Below are 24003 nucleotides of genomic sequence, written 5' to 3'. Positions count from 1 at the left end.
TATTAGGCCACACACCCCTGATGTAGCCAATCCATCAAGAGCTTACAGGACTCTTAGTACAGGGCCTACTGTAAGCTCTTGGAGGATTGGCTACATCAGGGTTGTGTGGCCTAATAGGCAAAGGAGTTCCTGCTACAAAAAGAGCTCTGCCTATTGGAATTATGGACTGCTTTTTGGTATTAATACTTAACAATACTCATAATCAGTCAGCCTGAGAGACAACAGCTTCGCTTTACCTCACAGAAAGGCCTATGCTTTACCTCACAGAAAGGTTCACTGCTTAGATTAAAGCAACTAAAGCCAGCCCAAAGGGCAAAGAGTTGAATGAGTGTTGGGCTTTTTTTGTAGCAGGAACTCCTTTGCCTATTAGGCCACGCTCCCCTGATGTAGCCAATCCTTCAAGAATTTACAGTAGGCCCTGTAGTAAGAACCCTGTAAGCTCTTGGAGGACTGGCTGCATCAGGGGTGTGTGGCCTAAGATGCAGATAGGGCTGCCATGTTCCCGGGCTAGGCAGGAGTTCCCCCACCAAGGAGGTTCCCAACCCGCTGGCCTGCATTGGACCGGCGAGAGGGATCTTCTGCTGACGTCACCAGCGCAATGACATCACTTGCAGTGACATCATTGTGCCGGCCACTCTAGGAGCTTCCAGGAAAATTCTATGGTTATCCTGTATGCTCTAGCAGTTTGGGAGGGAAAACTCTATGGTATCTATTGTACCGCGGGTGACTTGGCAACCCTATATGCAAAGGAGTTCCTGCTACAAAAAAGTCCTGATTGTAGTCAAATGTATCAGTCATGAAGTTAGCAGATGAGACAAATTAATATTTCTGTATTCTAGACTAAATGATTCAGGATGACTATGTGAACGGGAGGACTTCAGCCTCTGTCTCGCTCCAGCATGTCCCTCTGCACGCCGTCCCACAAGGATTTCTCTCAGCTACCGCCGATCCAAGAACTCGGACACAGCAAGACGGATGTGAAAAGCACCCTCTCGGATCTCAGCTCCGCCATTCCTTTCAGCTGCAGCCAGTCGGCTCTGACCGTGGAGCACAGTCCGATCTACATCCCGTCTTCCTACATGGAAAACAGGCATGAATACTCCGCAATGGCCTTCTACAGCCCCGCTATGATGAATTATAACATTCCTGGAAATTTCAATGATTCTGAAAGCGCCGCTCTGCGGCAGACATCGAGCCCAAGTGTGTTGTGGGCCACGCCGGGGCACATCTCTCCTTTGACTTTACACTGCCAGCCATCAGTTTTATACTCAGAACAACCCAAGAGTCCGTGGTGTGAAGCAAGACCTGTGGATCATGTCCTGCCTATGCACAGGTTACAAATCTATCTATCTATCTATCTATCTATCTATCTATCTATCTATCTATCTATCTATCTATCTATCTATCTATCTATCTATCTATCTATCTATCTATCTATCTATCTATCATCTATCTATCATCTATCTATCTATCTATCTATCATCTATCTATCTATCTATCTATCTATCATCTATCTATCTATCTATCTATCTATCTATCTATCATCTATCTATCATCTATCTATCATCTATCTATCTATCATCTATCTATCTATCTATCTATCTATCTATCTATCTATCTATCATCTATCTATCTATCTATCTATCTATCATCTATCTATCTATCATCTATCTATCTATCTATCTATCTATCTATCATCTATCTATCTATCTATCTATCTATCATCTATCTATCATCTATCTATCTATCTATCTATCTATCATCTATCTATCTATCATCTATCTATCTATCTATCTATCTATCTATCTATCTATCTATCATCTATCTATCTATCTATCTATCTATCTATCTATCTATCATCTATCTATCATCTATCTATCTATCTATCTATCTATCATCTATCTATCATCTATCTATCATCTATCTATCATCTATCTATCTATCTATCTATCATCTATCTATCATCTATCTATCTATCTATCTATCTATCTATCTATCTATCTATCTATCTATCATCTATCTATCATCTATCTATCTATCTATCTATCTATCTATCTATCTATCTATCATCTATCTGTCTATCTATCTATCTATCTATCTATCTATCTATCTATCTATCTATCTATCATCTATCTATCATCTATCTATCTATCTATCTATCTATCATCTATCTATCTATCTATCATCTATCTATCATCTATCTATCTATCTATCTATCTATCTATCTATCTATCTATCTATCTATCTATCTATCATCTATCTATCTATCTATCTATCTATCTATCTATCTATCTATCATCTATCTATCTATCTATCTATCATCTATCTATCTATCTATCATCTATCTATCCATCTATCATCTATCATCCATCTATCTATCTTCCATCTATCTATCTTCTATCTTCTATCATCCATCTATCTATCATCTATCATCATCCTTCCATCATCTGACTATCATCTGTCTGTCTGACTAAGTCAAGAATGGCAGCTGTGTTAGTCTGTCTGTAGGAGCATGAGAGACCAAGAGTCCAGTGGCACCTTAAAGACAAACAATATTCAGATTCTTCAGATTTGAAGAACTGAGCAGTGACTCACAAAAGCTCTTGCCCTGCCACAAATGTTGTCTTTAAGGTGCTACTGGACTCCTGCTCTTTTCTACTCACTAACTAAGTAAACAGCTAACTGTTTTTCTCAACAGTTCTGTCACACTCATGTCCCTAACCCTTATTGAGCCTGGGGGTTACTCCAGATTAGCAGGCCATTTGATAGCAGGTAGTCGGTGTTGATTAGAGTCCAGATGGTACTGCAGAATTTGCATTGAGTTGCTGCTGAGGAAATAAAGTTCACACAGAGTCTGCTTTTAACTTTAGTAAAGAAATACAAGTCCTTTCTATAAATGAACTCCATTCAGGATAGGATAGAGTTAGGGTTGCCAAGTCCAATTCAAGAAATATCTGGGGACTTGGGGGGTGGAGCCAGGAGACTTGGGGGTGGAGCCAGGAGACATTAGGGGTGGAGCCAAGATCAAGGCTGTGACAAGCATAATTGAACTCCAAAGGGAGTTCTGGCCATCACATTTAAAGGAACGGCACACCTTTTTAATTCCTTCCACAGGAAATAATGAAGGATAGGGGCACCTTCTTTGGGGGCTCATAGAATTGGACCCCCTGGTCCAATCTTTTTGAAACTTGGGGGGTATTTTGGGGAGAGGCACTAGATGCTATATGCCTCTACCCCCAAAAACAGCCCCTCCAGAGCCTCTGATACCCGCAGGTCAATTCTCCATGATTTTCTATGGGAATAAATCTTCATAGGGAATAACAGAGTGCCCAGCAGACATTTCCCTCCCCTCACCCCACTTTCTGACGACCCTTAAGCAGGGGGAGGGTCTCCAAACCAGGGGGTCCCCTGCCCCCACCTGGGGATTGGCAACCCTAGATAGAGTAGAGAGAGCATTCTAGTCTACCTAGCTATACTACATAGGATGGACAAAGAAGCACAAGGCATGCCTTGACTTCATGGTCACAAGATGGAGGTTAGGGAGAGAGAGAGAGAGAGAAAGAGAAGATGTTAGCCAGAAGGAAAGAATCTACAGTACCAGAGTAATAGAAAGGGAAAGGATACACAGGTCTTGACATCACTCTGGCTTTCTGTAGTCCCCCTCTGAAATCTGTAGGGTTGCCAAGTCCAATTCAAGAAATACCTGGGGACTTTGGGGGCGGAGCCAGGAGACTTTGGGGGTGAAGCCAGGAGACATTGAGGGCGGAGCCAGGAGCAAGGGTGTGACAAGCATAATTGAACTCCAAGGGAGTTCTGGCCATCACATTTCAAGGGACAGCACACCTTTTATTTCCTTCCATAGGAAATAATGGATAGGGGCACCTTTTTGGGGGGCTCAGAGAATTGGACCCCCAGTCCAATTGTTTTGAAACTTGGCAGGTGTTTTGGGGAGAGGCACTCGATGCTATACTGAAAATTTGGTGCCTATAACTCAAAAAACAGCCCCCCCCCCCCCGAGCCCCCAATACCCGCGCATCAATTCCCCATTATTCCCTAAACCTGCCGGAGATCTATAGCTGTGGTGGCTGGAAGCCTGTAAAACCAGGGGATCCCCCGCTGGGACCTGGGGATTGGGAAGTCAAGAAATCTGTGTCTAAGAGGCAGTGCAAAGGCCTTCACTATGAACAGTTGGTGCCACTACAAAATGGCCGCCATGAGAGAGTGGCCGACCACACTTGAGAAGAAGTTGTGGGCAAGTGAGTGGTGGTAGGTGTGAGGAAGGATCAGCATCTCCCTCTTCTACACGTATGGCAAAATTGAAGGGGTGAGAATGCTGAGGAGTCATAATGGACTTTACCACTTCAAATTATGAAGAAGAAGATATTGGATTTATGTCCCGCCCTATACTCTGAATCTCAGAGTGGTCACAACAGACACCCTGTGAGATAGGTGGGGCTGAGAGAGCTCTTAAAGCAGCTGCTGTAATGCTACTACATTTGAATGTTCCCCCACTTTTGAAAAGTGCCCGCGAGTAGAAAACTTGAACCCAAGGCCGGCCCTAGACCGTCTGGCACCCCCCCCCCCCCCTGCCCGGAATGATAATGTCACTGAATCACATGGGGAGCACCCAATTTGGCACCCTCAGAAGGCCGGCGCCCAAGGAGCCTACTTTGCCTAGGGGCAGGGCCTCCCCTGCTTGAACCTCAGGGAGAAGGCCTGTAGCTTAGCATTCTGTCTGCCGTTCTGGATTTCCATTGAGAGGAAATCGAGTACAGTGTGGAGCAGCATTCAAAAAGGCAGTAGCCTACTGTGTCTGCAGTATGAGATGGTCCAGCCCATTCCATCACCTTAGGATTCCACTGCCTGCATAACTGGCAGTGGGGGTAGATTCATGTTTTAAAGAAAAACAGTTTTTAAAACTCGCTTTGCTAGCTGGCACTGGCTCATTTCTGGGGAGAATTGATTCAGATTACTCCTTCCTAGCTCAAAAAGGAGGAGTCATATCCCCTCTTGAAGTGATCCACTGGTTGCACAAGAACGTTTTCCCTTCGCCGTTGTGGGTCTCCCTTCTGTTTCATCTCGTGGTTGCGTCTTAACGCTGTGTTCGTGACATTAATTTATTGCCATGGAGACAATGATTGTGCTATTGAAAATTCATGAATTATAACTTAAATGAAAGTTCAGAGATGGAAAGAGGGCGAACTTCATTACTCGAAGCCTCCCATTCCTTGGCATAAGGCCATTTTAAAAAATGATAAAAGGATTTTGGTTTTTATAAAGGTGATATACAAAAACTTCCCTTGAGTCAGAAGGGAATTTACTGAATCACACATTCACAGAGTACAAAGGACAACACATAAGAACATAAGAGAAGCCATGCTGGATCAGGCCAATGGCCCATCCAGTCCAACACTCTGTGTCACACATAAGAACATAAGAGAAGCCATGTTGGGTCAGGCCAGTGGCCCATCCAGTCCAACATTCTGTGTCACACATAAGAGAAGCCATGTTGGATCAAGCCAATGGCCCATCCAGTCAAATACTCTGGGTCACATAGCGGCCAAAAAACCCAGGTGCCATCAGGAAGTCCATCAGTGGGGCCAGGACACTAGAAGTCCTCACACTGTTGCCCTTCCCAAGCACCATGAATACAGAGCATCACTGTCCCAGACAGAGAGTTCCAACAATACACTGTGGCTAGTAGCCTCTGCTCCAGATGTTTATCCAATCCCCTCTTGAAGCTAGCTATGCCTGTAGCCGCCAACACTTTTGATTAAGCCTCTCCTAGGGTTGCCAGTTCCAGGTTGGGAAATACTTGGTGATTTTGGGGGTGGAGCCTGAGTAGGTGGGGTTTGGGGAGAGGAGGGAGTTTGATGGGGTATAATGCTGTAGACTCCACCTTCCAAAGCAGCCATTTTCTCCAGGGGAATTGATCTCTGTCACCTGGAGATGAGTTGTAATTCCAGGAGATCTCCAGCCATCATCTGGAGTCTGGCAACCCAAGCCTCTCCTCTTGTTTGAAGGAATCGTCACCCTCTGGAGCCCCACATGTATTACATCATGCATGCGGAGCTCCTATTTGTGCAAGTGTAACCTCAGCTTGTGGGTTCTCTGGGGCAGAACTTGGAATGAATTTTGCAATAATTCAAAGAGAAGAGAACTTTCTTTTACTTTTCACTTAACATCATATCATGTCGCAAAAACATCGATCTTCGCAACGCCACAGAACAGTAGATCAAAGCTTGAGTCCAGTGGCACCTTTAAAACCAGCATAGTTTAATTCTGGGTTGCACCATAAAAATATGGATTCAGCGCTTTGTGGTCTCCGGAGTGGGTTTCTAATCGACCTCGCCCAGTGCTGCCAGCCCCAGCGCTAGATTCTGTCGCCCCAGGCAGAACCCCATGATGCCGCCCCCCCCCCCCCACGGACTCGCATGATGATGTCACCTGAGAGTGATGTCATCGTGATGGCCCATGGTGTGCCCCCTGCCAAACCCTCTCCCGTTTTGGAGTGAGCTGAGAAGGGCCTGCGTTCTTTCTTCATTCCGAGCGATCGGAGTGAAGAAAGAACACCGCAGAGTCTCAGGTTCACTCAGAGTGACCGCAGAGTGTCAGGGTCAGCGTGAGCGGGGAGGGGGCACCTGCCCCCCACCCCTGTGGCGAGGTGGTGCCCCAGTCGGCTACCTACCTTGCCTACTCCCATGCTCTGGCCCTGATGGCTGCATTTGTGGAAGGTTGAAATATTGCAAAGTTCAACTTCTGAATGCTTTGATCTCTTAACACTGATGTTGTTTCCAGACTTTGGTGATGGGGTGGTGGTGGTGGTGTGGATTAGAAGCACACTCCGAGATTGCCCAGGCAAGCCCCCCCCCCCCCACATCATCAGATCTGCGAGAAGAAAACTTGAACCCAGGGCTGGCCGTAGACTGTCTGGCACCCCTAGACAAGGATAACTTCTGGCACCCCCACCGACCCCCCCGTACTGATAACGTCACTGAGTCACATGGGGAGCACCCAGTTTGGAACCCCCCAGAAGGCTGGCGCCCTAGGCAAATGTCTAGTTTGCCTAGTGGCAGGACCGGTCCTGCTTGAACCTCAGGGAGAAGGCCTGTAGCTTAGCATTTTGTCTGCCGTTCTGGATTTCCATTGAGAGGAGATTCCAGTACAGCGTGAAGCGGCATTCAGAAATGCAGCAGCCTGCTGGGTCTGCAGTATGAGATGGTCCAGCCTGTTCCACCACTTTAGGATTCCACTGCCTGCATAACTGGCGGTGGGAGTGAGCCTTGGGTGGGAAGTCCAGGGTTGCTACTTAAAGGCAGACAATGGCAAACCACCCCTGTTTCTCTCATGCCTTGTAAACCCTATGGGGTCATCTTAAATCGGCTGTGAGCGACTTGATGGTACTTCCTGCTTCCTAGAGTGAGGTTCTAATCCACCCCCATGGCACAAATGTCCACGGATCAGGTTGGGTTTCCAGCGTCCTTGTGCACGCACAGTTTTGTGAAAATTCAATGCAAGAGATAAAAAGTAAGGCCAAGGCCGATGGTGCAAAAGAAGGCAAACATATTTTATTACTCCATGCAAACCAGGGAGCCAAACAGATAAGGCACTCAACTCGCATCTGAAAGACCCGTTGAGTGTGGTAAGTTTGACCATCAAATGTCTCTGTGGTGAAATTTGCAGTATTCCTAATGGAAAGATGTCCAGAGAAAGAGAGAAGGAACATTACGTGCTATGGCTCCGGGGCAGTATCGTGATTCCCCACTCCTCCACCTGCAGCTGCTGGAATGGCCTTGGGTCAGCCATGGCTCTCTTATCTGGGAGAACAGGGTTTGATTCCCCACTCCTCCACTTGCAGCTGCTGGAATGGCCTTGGGTCAGCCACAGCTCTCTTATCTGGGAGAACAGGGTTTGATTCCCCACTCCTCCACCTGCAGCTGCTGGAATGGCCTCGGGTCAGCCATGGTTCTCTTATCTGGGAGAACAGGGTTTGATTCCCCACTCCTCCACCTGCAGCTGCTGGAATGGCCTTGGGTCAGCCATGGCTCTCTTATCTGGGGGAACCGGGTTTGATTCCCCACTCCTCCACCTGCAGCTGCTGGAATGGCCTTGGGTCAGCCATGGCTCTCTTATCTGGGAGAACAGGGTTTGATTCCCCACTCCTCCACCTGCAGCTGCTGGAATGGCCTTGGGTCAGCCATTGCTCTCTTATCTGGGAGAACCGGGTTTGATTCCCCCACTCCTCCACCTGCAGCTGCTGGAATGGCCTTGGGTCAGCCATTGCTCTTGCAGAGATGTCTTTGAGAGCCCCCCTGAGCCTGCTCCGGTGGGGAGGGTGGGATATAAATAAATAAAAAAATAAAATAAGAGCTCTCTCAGCCCCACCTACCTCACAGGGATCTGTTGTGGGGGAGGAAGATAAAGGAGATTGCAAGCCACTCTGAGATTCAGAGTATAGGGCGGGATAGAAATCCAATATCTTCTTCTTCTTCCTTGAGGGGAGAAACGTCAACTGACGGGTGACATGATAGAGGTTTACAGGTTTATGCATGGGATAGAGAATGTAGAGAAATAAGTTCTTTTCTCCCTTTCTCACAATACAAGAACTCGTTGCCATTCAATGAAATTGCTGAGCTGTTGGGTTAGAATGGAAAAAAGGAAGTCCTTCACCCAAAGGGTGATTAACATGTGGAATTCACTGCCACAGGAGGTAGTGGCGGCTGCAAACTTCAAGAGGGGATGGATAAGCATATGGAGCAGAGGTCCATCAGTGGCTATTAGCCACAGCCTCTTGTTGGAACTCTCTGTCTGGGACAGTGATGCTCATTTTAATTTTTTTTTTAAAATCTTTAATTGTGTTTGTGTGTGTCCTTTATAAAGTTTGTATCTCTGCTACCTGGCATTACAGTTTATGACACAAATGGCCCGGCCCGACAAGGTCTCATTTATGCCGGGTCCGGCCCTCATAACAAATGAGTTCAACACCCCTGCCATAAGTTACAAGGAAATCAGATGTGAAGACCACAGAAGAGGTTGCATACAAGTTTTGGTAACTGATCTGCCCCTTTGCCCCCAGAGAGACTCTGAAGAGAAAGCCCAACAGCAGCGACTGCACAAGCCCCGTTACGAACAGCCCTGGCTCGAAACGGGACGCCCATTTCTGTGCCGTGTGCAGCGACTATGCCTCGGGATATCATTATGGCGTTTGGTCATGCGAAGGGTGTAAAGCGTTCTTCAAAAGAAGCATTCAAGGTAGGAGGTAATTTTTGTTCCCTGTAAAGGTTTAAGACCCTACCTACCTACCTACCTACCTACCTACCTACCTACCTACCGCTCTCTCTCTCTATCCTATATCTTATCTTATCCTATCTAATCTATCTATCTATCTATCTATCTATCTATCTATCTATCTATCTATCTATCTATCTATCTATCTATCTATCTATCTATCTATCTATCTATCCATCCATCCTAACCTCATCTAATCTATCTATCCTATCCTATCCTATCCTATCCTATCTAATCTTATCTATCTATCTATCTATCTATCTATCTATCTATCTATCTATCTATCTATCTATCTATCTATCTATCTATCTATCTATCTATCCATCCATCCATCCATCCTAACCTCATCTAATCTATCTATCCTATCCTATCCTATCCTATCCTATCCTATCCTATCCTATCCTATCCTAACCTCATCTTATCTATCTATCTATCTATCTATCTATCTATCTATCTATCTATCTATCTATCTATCTATCTATCTATTTTTATATAATCTAATCTAATCCTATTTTATTTTATCTAATATAATCTAATTAATCTATCTAATCTATCTATCATCCATCTGTCTGTCTGTTGCCTTTCTCCCAAAGCAGCTCTCATAATTTTCCTCTTCTCCATTTTATCATCACCAGGGCTCATTTTGTAGCAGGAGCTCCTTTGCATATTAGGCCACACCCCCTGGTGTAGCCAATCCTCCTGGAACTTACAGTAGGCCCTGAAATAAGAGCCCTGTAAGCTTGGCTACATGAGAGGTGTGTGGCCTAATATGCAAAGGAGCTCCTGCTACAAAATGAGCCCTGATCATCACAACAATACTCTTGTGAGGTAGAAAAGAGCAAGAGTCCCTCAGCACCTCAAAGGCTAACAAAATCTGTGGCAGGGTTATGAACTTTCGTGAGTCACTGCTCACTTCTTCAGATGCCCAGCTGCATGTTTTGTTAGTCTTGAAGGTGCTGCTGGACTTTTGCCCTTTTCTACTGCTACAGACGGACCAATGTGGCTACCCAGCTTGATCTATCTTGTGAGGTGGGTTAGGTGGAGATTGTGTGACTGGCCCAAGGTCACCCAGCAAGCTTCCATGGCATAAGTGGAGATTGGGACCCTGGGTATTGATGGAACTCTCTGTCTGGGGCAGTGATACTCTGTATGCTTGGGGGGGGGGGAACAGTGGGAGGGCTTCTAGTGTCCTGGCTCCACTGATGGACCTCCTGATGACACGTGGGTTTTTTGGCCACTGTGTGACACAGAGTGTTGGACTAGATGGGCCATTGGCCTGATCCAACATGGCTTCTCTTATGTTCTTAAATCCTAGTCCCACACTTTAGCCACTACATCATACTCGCTCCAGAGTAGTCTCTCAACTTGAAAAACAAAAACTCAGGTGCAGATTTCTGAGAGATGCAGCTGAAACAGAGCTGCAGGGGAGGTGCTTTTGATTATTTTTTTGTAAGTATTTTTGTGTGTGTATACATGCGGGTGCATTCTTGTATGCGTGGCTTCTGATGACTCCCAGCTGGACTAGGATGTTTTTCAGAGGAGTGGATTGTATTGCCTGCCTCTGCCTCTCACTCCTGGTATTCCAAGGCGGTCTCCCAAGTCCTTGCCAGGGTTGGCTCTGCTTAGCTTCTGAGATCTGACAAGATTGGGCTTGCCTGGGCTATACAGGTCAAGGCCTTAAGAGGAAATATTTATTCAGACATCAATAGGGTTTCCAAGTCCCTTCTGGAAACTGGCAGGGGATGCGGGTGGGGACCAGTGCTGTTCCCTCTAATCTGGAGGAACTTGTGAGTAAAAATTCAACTTCATGAGCTACTGGCCATAAAGCTGTGAGCTCCTGCATAAATCAGTTTGCTCTGGGGCCATTTTTCCTGAGCTAAGACAAAAATGTGTGAGGCGGAAGCTAAAAAAACTGAGCTAACTCACACTAACTCAGCTTAGAGGGAACACTGGTGAGGACTTACCAGGAGCAGTGAGGAGACCATCCAACCTGCAGTAATATGTCCACGTCACTGCCCACATGACTTGGAAGTCTGGGATAGTGTGCTGATGCTCTATTAGCAGGAAAAAAACCTCTATGGTAAATTTGGCGTCTACTATAGACTTTTTGCCCAAATACCAGCGTTGCCCTAATGTCCAAGATGTGAAAACTATTATAAATTTGGCTTCTACCATACAGTTTTTGCCCAAATACCAGAGTGTCACCCTGATGTCCAGATGTGAAAACTGTATGGTAAATTTGGCGTCTACCATAGTTTTTGCCCAAATACCAGTGTTGCCCTAATGTCCCAGATGTGAAAACTACTATAAATTTGGCTTCTACCATATAGTTTTTGCCCAAATATCAGGGTGTCACCCTGATGTCCAGATGCGAAAACGGTATGGTAAATTTGGCTTCTACCATAGAGTTTTTGCTCAAATACCAGTGTTGCCCTAATGTCCCAGATGTGAAAACTATGATAAATTCGGCTTCTACCGTACAGTTTTTGCCCAGAGTATCACCCTGATGTCCCAAATGTGATGACATCACTTCCAGGTCACATGGGCTGCACACAGACACATCACTGCACATTGAATGCATCTGTTTTTTCAGGATAAGTTCCACCCCTCCTACTGACCTGCTGATAGGTGACGGGGAGGTGGGGCTTGTTAGCTGGGGACCCCCACCTTCATTAGTGGATCTGACAACCCTACATCAATCAGATGGCTTCCAGGGGTTCTTACGCCCAAGTCGAGTCGAGTCAAGAGAGCCAGTTTGATGTAGTGGTTAAGTGTGCTGACTCTTATCTGGGAGAACCGGGTTTGATTCCCCACTCCTCCACTTGCACCTGCTGGAATGGCCTTGGGTCAGCCATAGCTCTTGCAGAGGTTGTCCTTGAGAGGGCAGCTTCTGGGAGAGCTCTCTCAGCCCCCCACCTCACAGGGTGTCTGTTGTGGGGGAGGAAGATAAAGGCGATTGTAAGCTGCTCTAGACTCTGATTCAGAGAGAAGGGTGGGGTATAAATCTACCTTCTTCATCATCATCATTATCATCATCAGGATTACTATTACAATCTTATATCAGCCCACAAAAAGTGGTTAGCAGAGTCAACAGTACATGAAAGAAAATGTATACATGCAGTAAAAGTTCATAGCCTCTTTAATCTAACTTCCATGATTATATGGCTGACAACAGACGGGCATTCTGGGGCGAGTGGGAGGCGGCCAAAGGCAGATCGGCTCAAAAAGAGCTGTCCCGGAGCCTCCACACGGTACCAAGAAGGCGGCTCCATCCCGGCTGTGTGGCAGCCGTGCACCTCCACTTGGGGAGGCGCCTCAGAAGTGTTTCTTAAAGGGGCAGAGCACTCCTGCACACAAGCGCTCCCACTAGGCTGCCAGGGGAAAAAAAGCCGGAAAAAGCTCGGGGCGGCTTGGCGCTTCCACACTGCCAAATCGCCTCACTTGTGCCCTTCCCCGTCCAGACGGCGGGGAGGCGACTGACGGCCGGCTCAAAGATTTGCTACCATTTTGGAAATGGTAGCTTTTTGAGCCGGCCTCCTGCGCCTGAAGGACGGGGTGAGGATGGGAGGAGGACAGGTGGCAGATGTTGCCATCTGCACAGATTTTTGGGGTCAACTTCAGAGGCGTCTCTGAGTTGACCCAAAGTGCCGGTCTGTTATCAGCCTAGGTGATAACTGGAGAGCCAGTTTGGTGTAGTGGTTAAGTGTGCGGACTCTTATCTGGGAGAACCGGGTTTGATTCCTCACTCCTCCACTTGCACCTGCTGGAATGGCCTTGGGTCAGCCATAGCTCTGGCAGAGGTTGTCCTTGAAAGGGCAGCTGCTGTGAGAGCCCTCTCCAGCCCCACCCACCTCACAGGGTGTCTGTTGTGGGGGAGGAAGGTAAAGGAGATTGTAAGCCGCTCTGAGACTCTTCGGAGTGGAGGGTGGGATATAAATCCAATATCTTCTTCTTCATCTTCTTAGGTGTAGCTAATAAAAAGATTTTTGCCCTGACTTGGATAGTCCAGGCTAGCCTCATCTTGTTAGCTATTAGAAACTAAGCAAGGAAAGCCCTTGTCAGTGGTTAGATGGGAAACCACCAAAGAAGTCCAGGCTCAGACGTTGCTGAGGCAACAGCAAACCACCTTTGAACTTCTCTTGCCTCAGAAACCCTGTGGGGTGGCCATGTCGGCTGCCTGGGACTCGACAGCAATAAATAAGTAAATAAAGTCAAAAAGGTTTTAAACAAATGCTTTCTTATTAAACAGGCCAAAGTACAGAATTTGGCTACCTTAAGAACGGTGTCATGGGCTTGAACTGACGGAAGGGACACGTACAATACGTCAGATCTGCTTGGGAAATGGCATAAAATTGGCATTGGGGTCGCCTTCTCTAAAAATTGTATCAAATCTGGATGCAAGACTTGTACGTTGCCCGAGGAAAAAATATTAACCTGCTGTATGATTTGGTTACCTACGCTTTATAGTGGGCCGAGATAACCTGACCTTTTGAAGGCCATGACAATATCTGAAGAGGCTTTGTGGGACAACATTTTTATCTTTTTTCCAGGGGACCTTTGATACAAACAGCCTTCATAGCAGATTATGGAATCTGCATCTGCTCTACAATGCTTTAAAAAAAAAATCTTAAAACAATTTGGTAAAACAGGTTTTTTGAATGATATAAGAACTTACATTGTGGGCTCAGTATGCCGGTAAACTCCATACTGTTTCCTCTTACATATTTAAGAAGCATATTTAAACACACTTTATAAAGAGTGAGAGCAATTCAGTTTAGTCAAAAAACGATTAAAAACAATCTCTCTAGAGTGGCCAACGTAAAAGGGTTTGAGACATCACAACCCTGCTGAAGTCCCTCCGCTCTCCAAAACCCACCTTCCCTAGTCTCTGTCCCCAAATCTTCCCCAGCCTCAGTTGGTTACTTTTGGGGGGGGGGGTATTTTCTGCACATTTATGTGTGTGTGTGTGCATGTGTGTGTCTGCACCTGGAAGTCATGGTGACCTCTAATGGAAAGGAAAGGAAAGGTCCCCTGTGCAAGCACCAGTCGTTTCCGACTCTGGGATGATGTAGCTTTCACAACGTTTTCACGGCAGACTTTTTACGGGGTGGTTTGCCATTGCCTTCCCCAGTCATTTACGCTTTCCTCCCAGCAATTTGGGTACTCATTTTACTGACCTCAGAAGGATGGAAGGCTGAGTCAACCTCGAGCCGGCTACCTGAAAACCTAGCTTTCGCCGGGGATCGAACTCAGGTCGTGAGCAGAGCTTAGGACTGCAGAATTGCAGCTTTAACACTCTGTGCCACGGGGCTCACTGACCTCTAGTGACTGACACCTAATTTGGGGCCTGGAGGATATTCAGAGAGGTGGCTGAATAAAGCCCACCCCTGCCCTCCTGACTGCTAGTATTCCAAGGAGGTCTCCCATCTAAGTACTTACCAGAGTTGACCCTGCTTAGCTTCTGGGATCTGAGGAGCCAGGGCTTGCCGGGGCCTGGGCCAGTAACTAGTTGGTTACTTTTTAAATGAAGACAGGGTTGTTGTTGTTTTTTGATAGAAAAAGCCCAGCAGAGACTCATTTGTATATTAGGCTACACCCCCTGACACCACCATTGTTTCACACTGAGCTTTTTGTGCAGAAAAGGCCCAGCGTGACTTCTTTGCATATTAGGCTACACCCCCTGACACTACCATTGTTTCACACTGAGCCTTTTGTGCAGAAAAAGCCCAGCAGGGACTCATTTGCATATTAGGCCACACCCTCTGATGCCAAGACAGCCAGAGCTGCGTTCCTGTGTGTTCCTGCTCAAAAAAAAAGCCCTGAAGAAACACAAAGTGCCTAAAATGTGGAGGAGCTTTTGAACTCTCTACCACTACTGCCATCTGCAAGGAAAACATTATCTTTTCGTGCAGAACTGCTCATTGTGAAATGTTTGCAATAATTCATGATCCAGCTTGACTTCCACTAAAAAAAAAAAATCAGCTGCAAAACAGCTGCTGCTCTCCCGGCAATTACATTGCGGGAGGGGGGAGCGGAAGGAGAAATATTGCCCCGCTTTGCTCCGAAGCCTCCCACGCAGCTCCTTAAGTGCGCCGCTTTTAATTCCTGCAAATTTACCTTCTTGAAGACAACATGTTTGTTGTTGATTTAATAAGAAGAAAGGTGCTGAGCATATCACGGAGGTCCCAAATACGTTGCAGCCATTTTATTGATTACTTCCCACCCACCCTTGCACTCCCACCAAAGAGTCCAAGGCATGGTTCTCCCCAGGGCTTTTTTTTAATTGCAGGAACTCCTTTGCAGATTAGGCCACACCCCCTGATGTAGCCAATCCTCCTGGAGCTTACAGTAGGCCCTGGACGAAGAGCCCTGTAAGCTCTTGGAGGATTGGCTACATCACAGGTGTGTGTGGCCTAATATGCAAAGGAGTTCCTTCTACAAAAAAAACCCTGGGTCTCCCCCTGCCTATTTCACTCCCCCAACTTCATCCTCACAACAGAGAGCCAGTTTGGTGTAGTGGGTAAGTGCACAAACTCTTACCTGGGAGAACTGGGTTTGATTCCCCACTAGGGCTGCCAAACACCCAGGCGGGGGGAGGGGGCGTTCTCCTGCTCAGGAGGTTCCCAACCTGCCGGCGCTCTTTGGGCCGGTGGGGGGATCCCCTCCTGATGTTGCCAGCGCAATTACGTCACTCCCAAGCAGGCCTCGGATTCAGCAGGAGCTCACCGGAGCTCAGCTCCTGAACCTTTCTGAGGATTCCACCTCCTCCTTGCCCACTTAATAGTAGGTGCCGCTGCATAGCAATCCCTGGATGAGCTCCACCACCTATTTTTCTACAAAACAACCCCTGCTTGGAAGTGACGTCATCGTGCCAGCGACGTCCTGCGCGGGCCCCTCTAGGAGCTTCCAGGAAAACTCTATGGTTTCCCCAGACGCTCTAGCAATTTGGGAGGGAACCTCCGGAGTAGGAGAACCCCTGCCCAGCCCGGGAACTTGGCAGCCCAAGTGGGGAATCAAACCCAACTCTCTCAGATAACAGTCCGCGAACTTAACCACTGCACCAAACTGTCTCTCCAGATGTAGTCAGCTTCTGACTCCTAGGGCCAGGAGGCCACATCAGGGAGAAGCCTCAGCCTCTATGCCCAGTGATTGGCCCTCCAGAGGAACTGGTTGGCCACTGTGTGAGACAGGAGGCTGGATTAGATAGACCACTGGTCTGATCCTGCTGGGCTCTCCTAATGTTCTAATGAAGGCCTCAGCCTCTATGCCCTGTGCTTAGGGTTGCCAAGTCCAATTCAAGAAATATCTGGGGACTTTGGGGGCGGAGCCAGGAGACTTTGGGGGTGGAGCCAGGAACAAGGGTGTGACAAGCATAATTGAACTCCAAGGGAGTTCTGGCCATCACATTTAAAGGGACCGCACACCTTTTTAAATGCCTTTCTTCCATAGGAAGCAATGAAGGATAGGGGCACCATCTTTTGGGGCTCATAGAATTGGACCCTCTGGTCCAATCGTTTTGAAACTTGGGGGTATTTTGGGGAGAGGCACTAGATGCTATACTGAAATGTGGTGCCTTTAACTCAAAAAAACAGCCCCCCCCCAGAGCCCCCAATACCCACGGATCAATTCCCCATTATTCCCTATGGGAATCGTTCTCCATATGGAATATAGAGTGCCGAGTAGACGTTTCCCTCTCCCCCCATGCTTTCTAAAGCGGGGGGAGGGCCTCCAAACCAGGGAATCCCCTGCCCCCTCCCTCTCTCTCACACACAAATACTTACCGGGTCTTGTTCCTGCAGAACTTTACTTGCTCTGAAAACGAAAGCAAAACAAAGGGAGGGGCCTTTCTCTGAGGCCCTTCCTGTTTCCTGCTCAGCCTTAAAGGCACATATTTTAAAAACTACATGGTGATTGTGGGGGGCGGGGCTTCCCCCGCCGGCCAGCTGGCTGGGGGCGGGGAGAAGCCTGTAAAAACGGGGGAATCCCCCGCTGGGACCTGGGGATTGGGAAGCCTACCTGTGCTGGCCCTCCAGAGGAACTGGTTGACCACTGTGTGAGGCAGGAGGCTGGACTAGATGGACCACTGGTCTTATCCAGCAGGGCTCTTCTGATGTTCTTATGAAGGCCTCAGCCTCTCTGCCCTGTTGCTGGCCCTCCAGAGGAACTGGTTGGCCACGGTGTGAGACAGGAGGCTGGACTAGATGAACAACCAGTCTGATCCAGCAGTGCTGTTCCTGTGAAATCAACACCCCATTCTGTCCGGTATGTGAAGATCAATGTTAGTGTTTTCAGGGTCAGTGCTAAGCCCTGGAACGAGGGATGCTAGGATAGCAGAGGAAGTCTGTACATACTCAATGTCACTGAGAGGCCTGCCAAGCCAAGAACTGCGCAGGGTCATACTCGGCACATTCAGTGCAGCTGCATCCGTGGGTAGCTCCTGTCCTGAGACTAAATTTGGAAGCATGCCTTGTGGCATTTGTATGGTCAGAAAGCATGAGAAGGGGGGACCTCTAAGAACAAGTCAACCTGGCTGGTCATCCCCAGGGCAGCACAGTTTAGGACAGGGATGGCTTGGGAGCCACATGTGGTTCTTGACACATATTTTGTGGCTCTCAAAGCCCCTAACACCTCGTTGGCTGGCTTGGAGAAGGCATTTGTCTCTTTAAATAACTTCTCCAAGCCAAACTACTTGGCACCTTGTAGAATGCATTTAAAGTTGCTTTCTTTCCACCTCTCCCTCCCCCATTTATCTTCCTTCCTTCCTTCCTTCCTTCCTTCCTTCCTTCCTTCCTTCCTTCCTTCCTTCCTTCCTTCCTTCCTTCCTTCCTTCCTTCCTTCCTTCCTTCCTTCCTTCCTTCCTTCCTTCCTTCCTCCCTCCCTCCCTTCCTCCCTTCCTCCCTTGTCTTGCAGCTCTACTACATCTGATGTTCATGTCTTGCGGCTCTCAAACATCTGTCATTTATTCTATGTGGCTCTTACATTAAGCAAGTTTGCCCCCCTCCCTCCCGGCTTAGGAAATGCTGGTTTGCTGTACAAAATGTATTTCAGTAATCAGACAGAAATAAGCTGAGTTTTTTTTTTTATCTCTGGGATTTTTTTTTAAACCACTATACATGTTCTCATTGCAGGGCACAACGATTATATTTGTCCAGCCACAAATCAATGCACAATAGATAAGAACAGGAGGAAGAGCTGCCAGGCCTGCCGGCTCCAGAAATGTTACAAAGTAGGAATGATGAAATGCGGTGAGTTACTTCATTGTTGACAGGGCTTGCTGTCTTATAGAAATGCTTGGTTCTGTTTTACCCGTTGCCAGGGGCGGAATTCTAGCAGGAGCTCCTTTGCATATGAGGCTGCACACCCCTCATGTAGCCAGTCTTCCAAGAGCTCTCGGAGGATTGGCTACATCAGGGGGTGTGGCCTAATATGCAAAGGAGGTCTTGCTAGAATTCCTTACAGGGCTCTCAGTACAGGGCCTACTGTAAGCTCCAGGAGGATTGGCTACATCAGGGGTGTGTGGCCTAATAGGCAAAGGAGGTCCTGCTAGAATTCCTTACAGGGCTCTTTGTACAGGGCCTACTGTAAGCTCCAGGAGGATTGGCTACATCAGGGGTGTGCGGCCTCATATGCAAAGGAGCTCCTGCTAGAATTCCACCCCTGCCTGCTGCCCTCAGCTTCCAATGCAGATCACTGTTCTATGGGGTGGAATCATATCGACTTGAAGGGTGGGCTGAACCGATGCTCCAGCTAGTGATTTAGAGTTTTGGCTGTGCATTTGGGCAGAGCGGGTTCGAGGTATTTTGTTATCTCAAGCGAAGGACGCTCACCGCCTCCTGCTGCCGCTAAGCAATTTTGCTTCACCATCCCTTGGCACAAAGAAGGCGAGGGAGTTGAAACAGGCTCCTAAATCGATAGTCTGAAACGAGCCGAGCCAGCCTCCCTCTACCCATGTTGCATTGACCCAGCCCTCCTTGAGTCCACCCAGAGATTCGTATGGGTGGCTTAGCTGGATGGAGAACCTTCTGTGTGTCAGACAGAAAGAAAGTCATCAGCACAAATTTCAGTGTTTTGTAACAAGTCACTTCTGTGCCCTGAGCACGATCCTCTTTGTTCTCCTTCCAAGACACGGCACCTGTTGGAGACTCTCTTTGAAATAGATAAAGCATGCTGGAAACCGTGACACAAGACTACGGTTTCCAAGCTTTAACTATTGAAAGATTTTTGGGGTGGTGCTGGGCGGGATGGGATTTCAGAAGGATGTGACATCACTTCCGGATGACACCCTAGGAATTTTGTCCAACTTTGTGGTAAAAACCATAGAGACTGGGGGAAATTCATAGAGTGTCAATATTGATGCCACTAACCCCTTCCTGTTTTTTTTATCCCTCTCCTCAAGTTAAAGAGGGCAGGGTGGGGGTTTGCCCACTGCCAGCCAACAAAGGGCAAGCCCTTATACAAATAATCCATGGACTTGAAGTATATAGGGTATGTTTGGTAAATAAGGGGTGAGCTAAGAGCAATTGTGGAATTTTACACTGGTGCTGAAATTTCAAATTTAGCTTGGAGAAAATTTAAATTTCAATTCAATTTAAATTTCAAGTTAAATTTCAATTCAAATTTAGCTTGGAGAAATGTCGACTGCGGGGTGACATGATAGAGGTTTACAAGATAATGCATGGGTTGGAGAAAGCAGAGAAAGAGGTACTTTTCTCCCTTTCTCACAATACAAGAACCCGTGGGCATTCGATGAAATTGCTGAGCAGACAGGTTAAAACGGATAAAAGGAAGTACTTCTTCACCCAAAGGGTAATTAACATGTGGAATTCACTGCCACAGGAGGCAGTGGCGGCCACAAGCATGGCCACCTTCAAGAGGGGTTTAGATAAAAATATGGAGCAGAGGTTCATCAGCTCTGGCTATTAGCCACAGTGTGTGTGTGTGTGTGTGTGTGTGTGTGTGTGTGTGTGTGTGTAAAAAATTTTTGGCCACTGTGTGACACAGAGTGTTGGATTGGATGGGCCATTGGCCTGATCCAACATGGCTTCTCTTATGTTCTAATGTTCTTATGTTCAAATGTTTACTGTTGGGATGAACTGTTTATTATTCATTCCTTAAAATGCGTACACTCCCACTCTTGGCCCAAACAGTTCTTCCTGTTGCCGTGCAAAAAAAAATTCTTCTGGGTTCCCAGAGCCTCATCTTTGCTTAGGGCTTTATGATGCAGTTTATGATGAGGTTACAAGCACAGAGCCCACATGAAGTTATAATGGTGCTCCTATGCCTAGCTTGCTGCCCACACTAAGCCTCTGAAATCAACAGATACCTGCCTTTGCTTTGCCCGCCTTGAGGATATCTCTGATTATTGTAAAGAGAAAAAAATAGTATGTAATCAGATGTTATTTTGATAACTGAAGATACATTACTTTAACTTTGATGGTAACTGTATTCCCCCGTGCAAGCTGTAGCCATCCTAAACAGGCATATACCCTTCTAAGTCCATTGACTTCAATGGATTTAGAATCAAAGAGTTGGAAGGGACCTCCAGGGTCATCTAGTCCAACCCCCTGCACAATGCAGAAAACTGACAAATACCGCCCCCTAAATTCACAGGATCAGCATTGCTGTCAGATGGCCATCTAGCCTCTGTTTAAAAACCTCCAAGAAAGGAGAGTGCACCACCTCGCAAGGAAGCCTGTTCCACTGAGGAACTATTCTAACTTTCAGGAAGTTCTTCCTAATGTTGAGCCGGAAACTCTTTTGATTTAATTTCAACCCATTGGTTCTGGTCCTACCTTCTGGGGCCACAGAAAACAATTCTGCATAGGGTGGCCAGACCGTCCCGGTCTCCCGGGATTTTCCCGGTTCTGGCCACCAATTCCCGGCTCCCGGGCTGCCTATACCGGGACCATTACAAAGTCCCGGTATAGCCAGCGGGGAGCCGGCGGGCCGCACGCGCGGGCCGGGAAGGCGGGGAGTGAGGCAGCCAGCGTCCCTGCACGTGCGCACGGCGGTGTGCGCACGCGCAGGGACGCTGGCTGCCTCACTCGCCGCCTTCCCCGCCCGCGCGCGGGGTCCGGCAGCGGTGGTGGAGGCCGGAGAGGCCGCTGCTGGTCCCTAGAGGGCCTCCAGAGGCCAGCGGAGGCCGCGGAGAAGCCACCGCTGGTCCCTGGAGGCCCTCCAGAGGCCCGCGGAGGCCGCGGAGAGGCCGGCGCTGGTCCCTGGAGGCCTTCAGAGGCCAGCGCCGGCAGTGGAGAGGCCCCCGCGGGTCCCTGGAGGCCCTCCAGAGGCCCGCGGAGGCCGCGGAGAGGCCGGCGCTGGTCCCTGGAGGCCTCCAGAGGCCAGCGCCGGCAGTGGAGAGGCCCCCACGGGTCCCTGGAGGCCCTCCAGAGGCCCGCGGAGGCTGCGGAGAGGCCGGCGGGGGTCCCTGGAGGCCTCCAGAGGCCAGCGCCAGCAGTGGAGAGGCCCCCGCGGGTCCCTGGAGGCCCTCCAGAAGCCCGCGGAGGCTGCGGAGAGGCCGGCGCTGGTCCCTGGAGGCCTCCAGAGGCCAGCGCCGGCATTGGAGAGGCCCCCGCGGGTCCCTGGAGGCCCTCCAGAGGCCCGCGGAGGCCCTCCAGAGACCAGCGCCAGCCTCTCCGCCGCCTTCTCGGCCTCCGCAGCCGCCGCCAGCCCCGCCAGCAGCCCGGAGGAGAGGCCGCCACCGCCCTGGATCAAGGTAAGCCAAAAGTGGGGGGGGGGCGGCTGGGGGGGCGGGAGGGGGGCGGCTGGCCTTTCTTCTTTCCTTCCCTCCCTCCTTCCCTCCTTCCTCCCTCCCTCCTTCCTTCCGTTCTTCCTTCCTTCCCTCCCTCCCTTCCTTCCTTCCTCCCTTCCTTCCCTCCCTCTTCCCTCCCTCCTGAAGCAGGCTGTTGGTCACTTCCGGGTTCCTGTCCTGCATCTCGACCTGTGTTATTAGTGACAGGCTGCTTCGGCATGCCGCTGCGCCGGCTCCCTGGGTCCCACAATGATGGGACCGATGCCACAGGGACGGGCTCGAAACACTCTATAACCCCTCAAAAGAACAGCAGTCTAGCTCGCTTCCCCCGAGCCCTGCCACCATAAGCCTCAAGGGGGCTCATTTTGCGGCATCTCCTGGCGGGAGGGTGGCATCCGCACAGGACACATATCAAATGAAAGAGGGGGCGCAGAGCTATCAGAAACAGCCGGCAGAGGGAGTCGCGAGACCACCCCACTGGGGGATCCACACCCCGAAAGTGATGAAGGTGGCGCAGATAGAGCCAACAGAGCAAACAGGACAAAATAAATAGGCTGCATTATGCAGCACAGTTGAGAAAGTGCCTTATCCCATATACTGATGAAGTATATACAGGATTTGAGAACAAAATTGTTTCTGGCGGTGATATTTGGTGGATTTTTGGGGACGTCACAGGAAGTGCTGTGAAGTCACTTCCTGTTTCCGGCAGTGGCATTTGGGGGAAATGATGTCATTTGGGGGAAGTGATGTCACAGGAAGTGATGTCACTTCCCGTTTCCGGCAGGTGACGCGGGGAAATGATGTCACAGGAAGTGGTGTCACTTCCTGTTTCCGGCGGTGGCATGACATCACCGGAAGTGCCATCACCGGAAGTGACGTCACTTCCTGTTTCCGGCAGGTGACGCGCACTACACGCGCGCGCACCCCTACCTCCCCCCCTCCCCCCCCCAAGGTGTCCCTGGCTGGCCTTCAGACATTATGGTCACCCTAATTCTGCACCATCCTCTATATCAGGGGTGGCCAACGATAGCTCTCCAGATGTTTTTTGCCTACAACTCCCATCAGCCCCAGCCAGCATGGCCAATGGCTGGGGCTGATGGGAGTTGTAGGCAAAAAACATCTGGAGAGCTACCATTGGCCACCCCTGCAAGTCTATATGACAGCCCTTCAAGTACTTGAAGATGGTGATCCTATCACATCTCAGACGCCTCCTCTCCAGGCTAAACATGCCCATCTCCTTCAATTTTTCTTCATAGGACTTGGTCTTTAGACCCCACCATCTTCGTCGTCCTCCTCTGGACTCTAGAAGAGTATAACTCCATTTAGGAGTGTATTGTAAGGCTGCTGGTCCTGTCATCATAGTTCCCAAACTGGTTTTCGTGTTCCAATAGAAACATTCTAGAGAACTGCTTGCAATTTAGAAGGCACTTCCTTTTATGTAATCCTAATGCAGAATCCTGGTTTCTGGGAAGAAAACAATCTCCAGCTTGCCAAGGAGTCCCAAAACAGAAAGATTCAGTCATGTTCCATGTGCAAGAAAAGGGATAGGAGCATGTGGGCATGAAATCAAGTGGTGTTTTTGCCAGCCACAGACAAACAGATGGTTTCTGTGGCATCTGAATGCAGCCCATTCTGTGGAGCACATTGAACACTCTAGGGATGCTTATTGCAGTTTGGACTCAGCACATTTCCCCTAATAACTCTGCAACAGAAAGGACTAGACTCTTTTTAAAAAAGAAAGCAAGCTGAGACTTCAAGCGTAGCAATACCTTGCTAGAACATTAGCTTGCAATACTGCACTAGGACTGTAGTGTATTGCGATAACCATTTCGTTATAACGCAACCATTTCGTTATAACGCAATCGCGTAAGTCCGCGCAGCCGCGGAGGCGACTGGGGACACCCAGGCGACTCCGCGGAGCGCGCTGAGCACCCGCCAATCACCATCAGTGGCGGGAAATTGACTGG

At 48.6% G+C, this 24003-nt stretch overlaps 1 protein-coding gene across 1 annotated transcript in view; it reads left to right on the top strand.

Annotated features, from left to right (window-relative positions):
- The first annotated feature begins 883 nt into the window (after nt 1-883).
- Nucleotides 884-24003, top strand: part of ESR2 (estrogen receptor 2) — a 64928-nt gene continuing 41808 nt past the window's right edge. The window contains exons 1-3 of the mRNA XM_060262648.1: nt 884-1333; nt 9077-9252; nt 18417-18533. Coding sequence (XP_060118631.1) covers nt 900-1333; nt 9077-9252; nt 18417-18533 — 727 coding nt within the window. The 5' untranslated portion in view covers nt 884-899. The remainder of the gene's footprint in view (nt 1334-9076; nt 9253-18416; nt 18534-24003) is intronic.

This window comes from Heteronotia binoei, chromosome 21 (genome assembly GCF_032191835.1).
Source record: "Heteronotia binoei isolate CCM8104 ecotype False Entrance Well chromosome 21, APGP_CSIRO_Hbin_v1, whole genome shotgun sequence".
NCBI lineage: Eukaryota > Metazoa > Chordata > Lepidosauria > Squamata > Gekkonidae > Heteronotia > Heteronotia binoei.
Note: the sequence above shows the minus strand (reverse complement) of the source record. Positions and strands in the feature narration are given on the sequence as shown.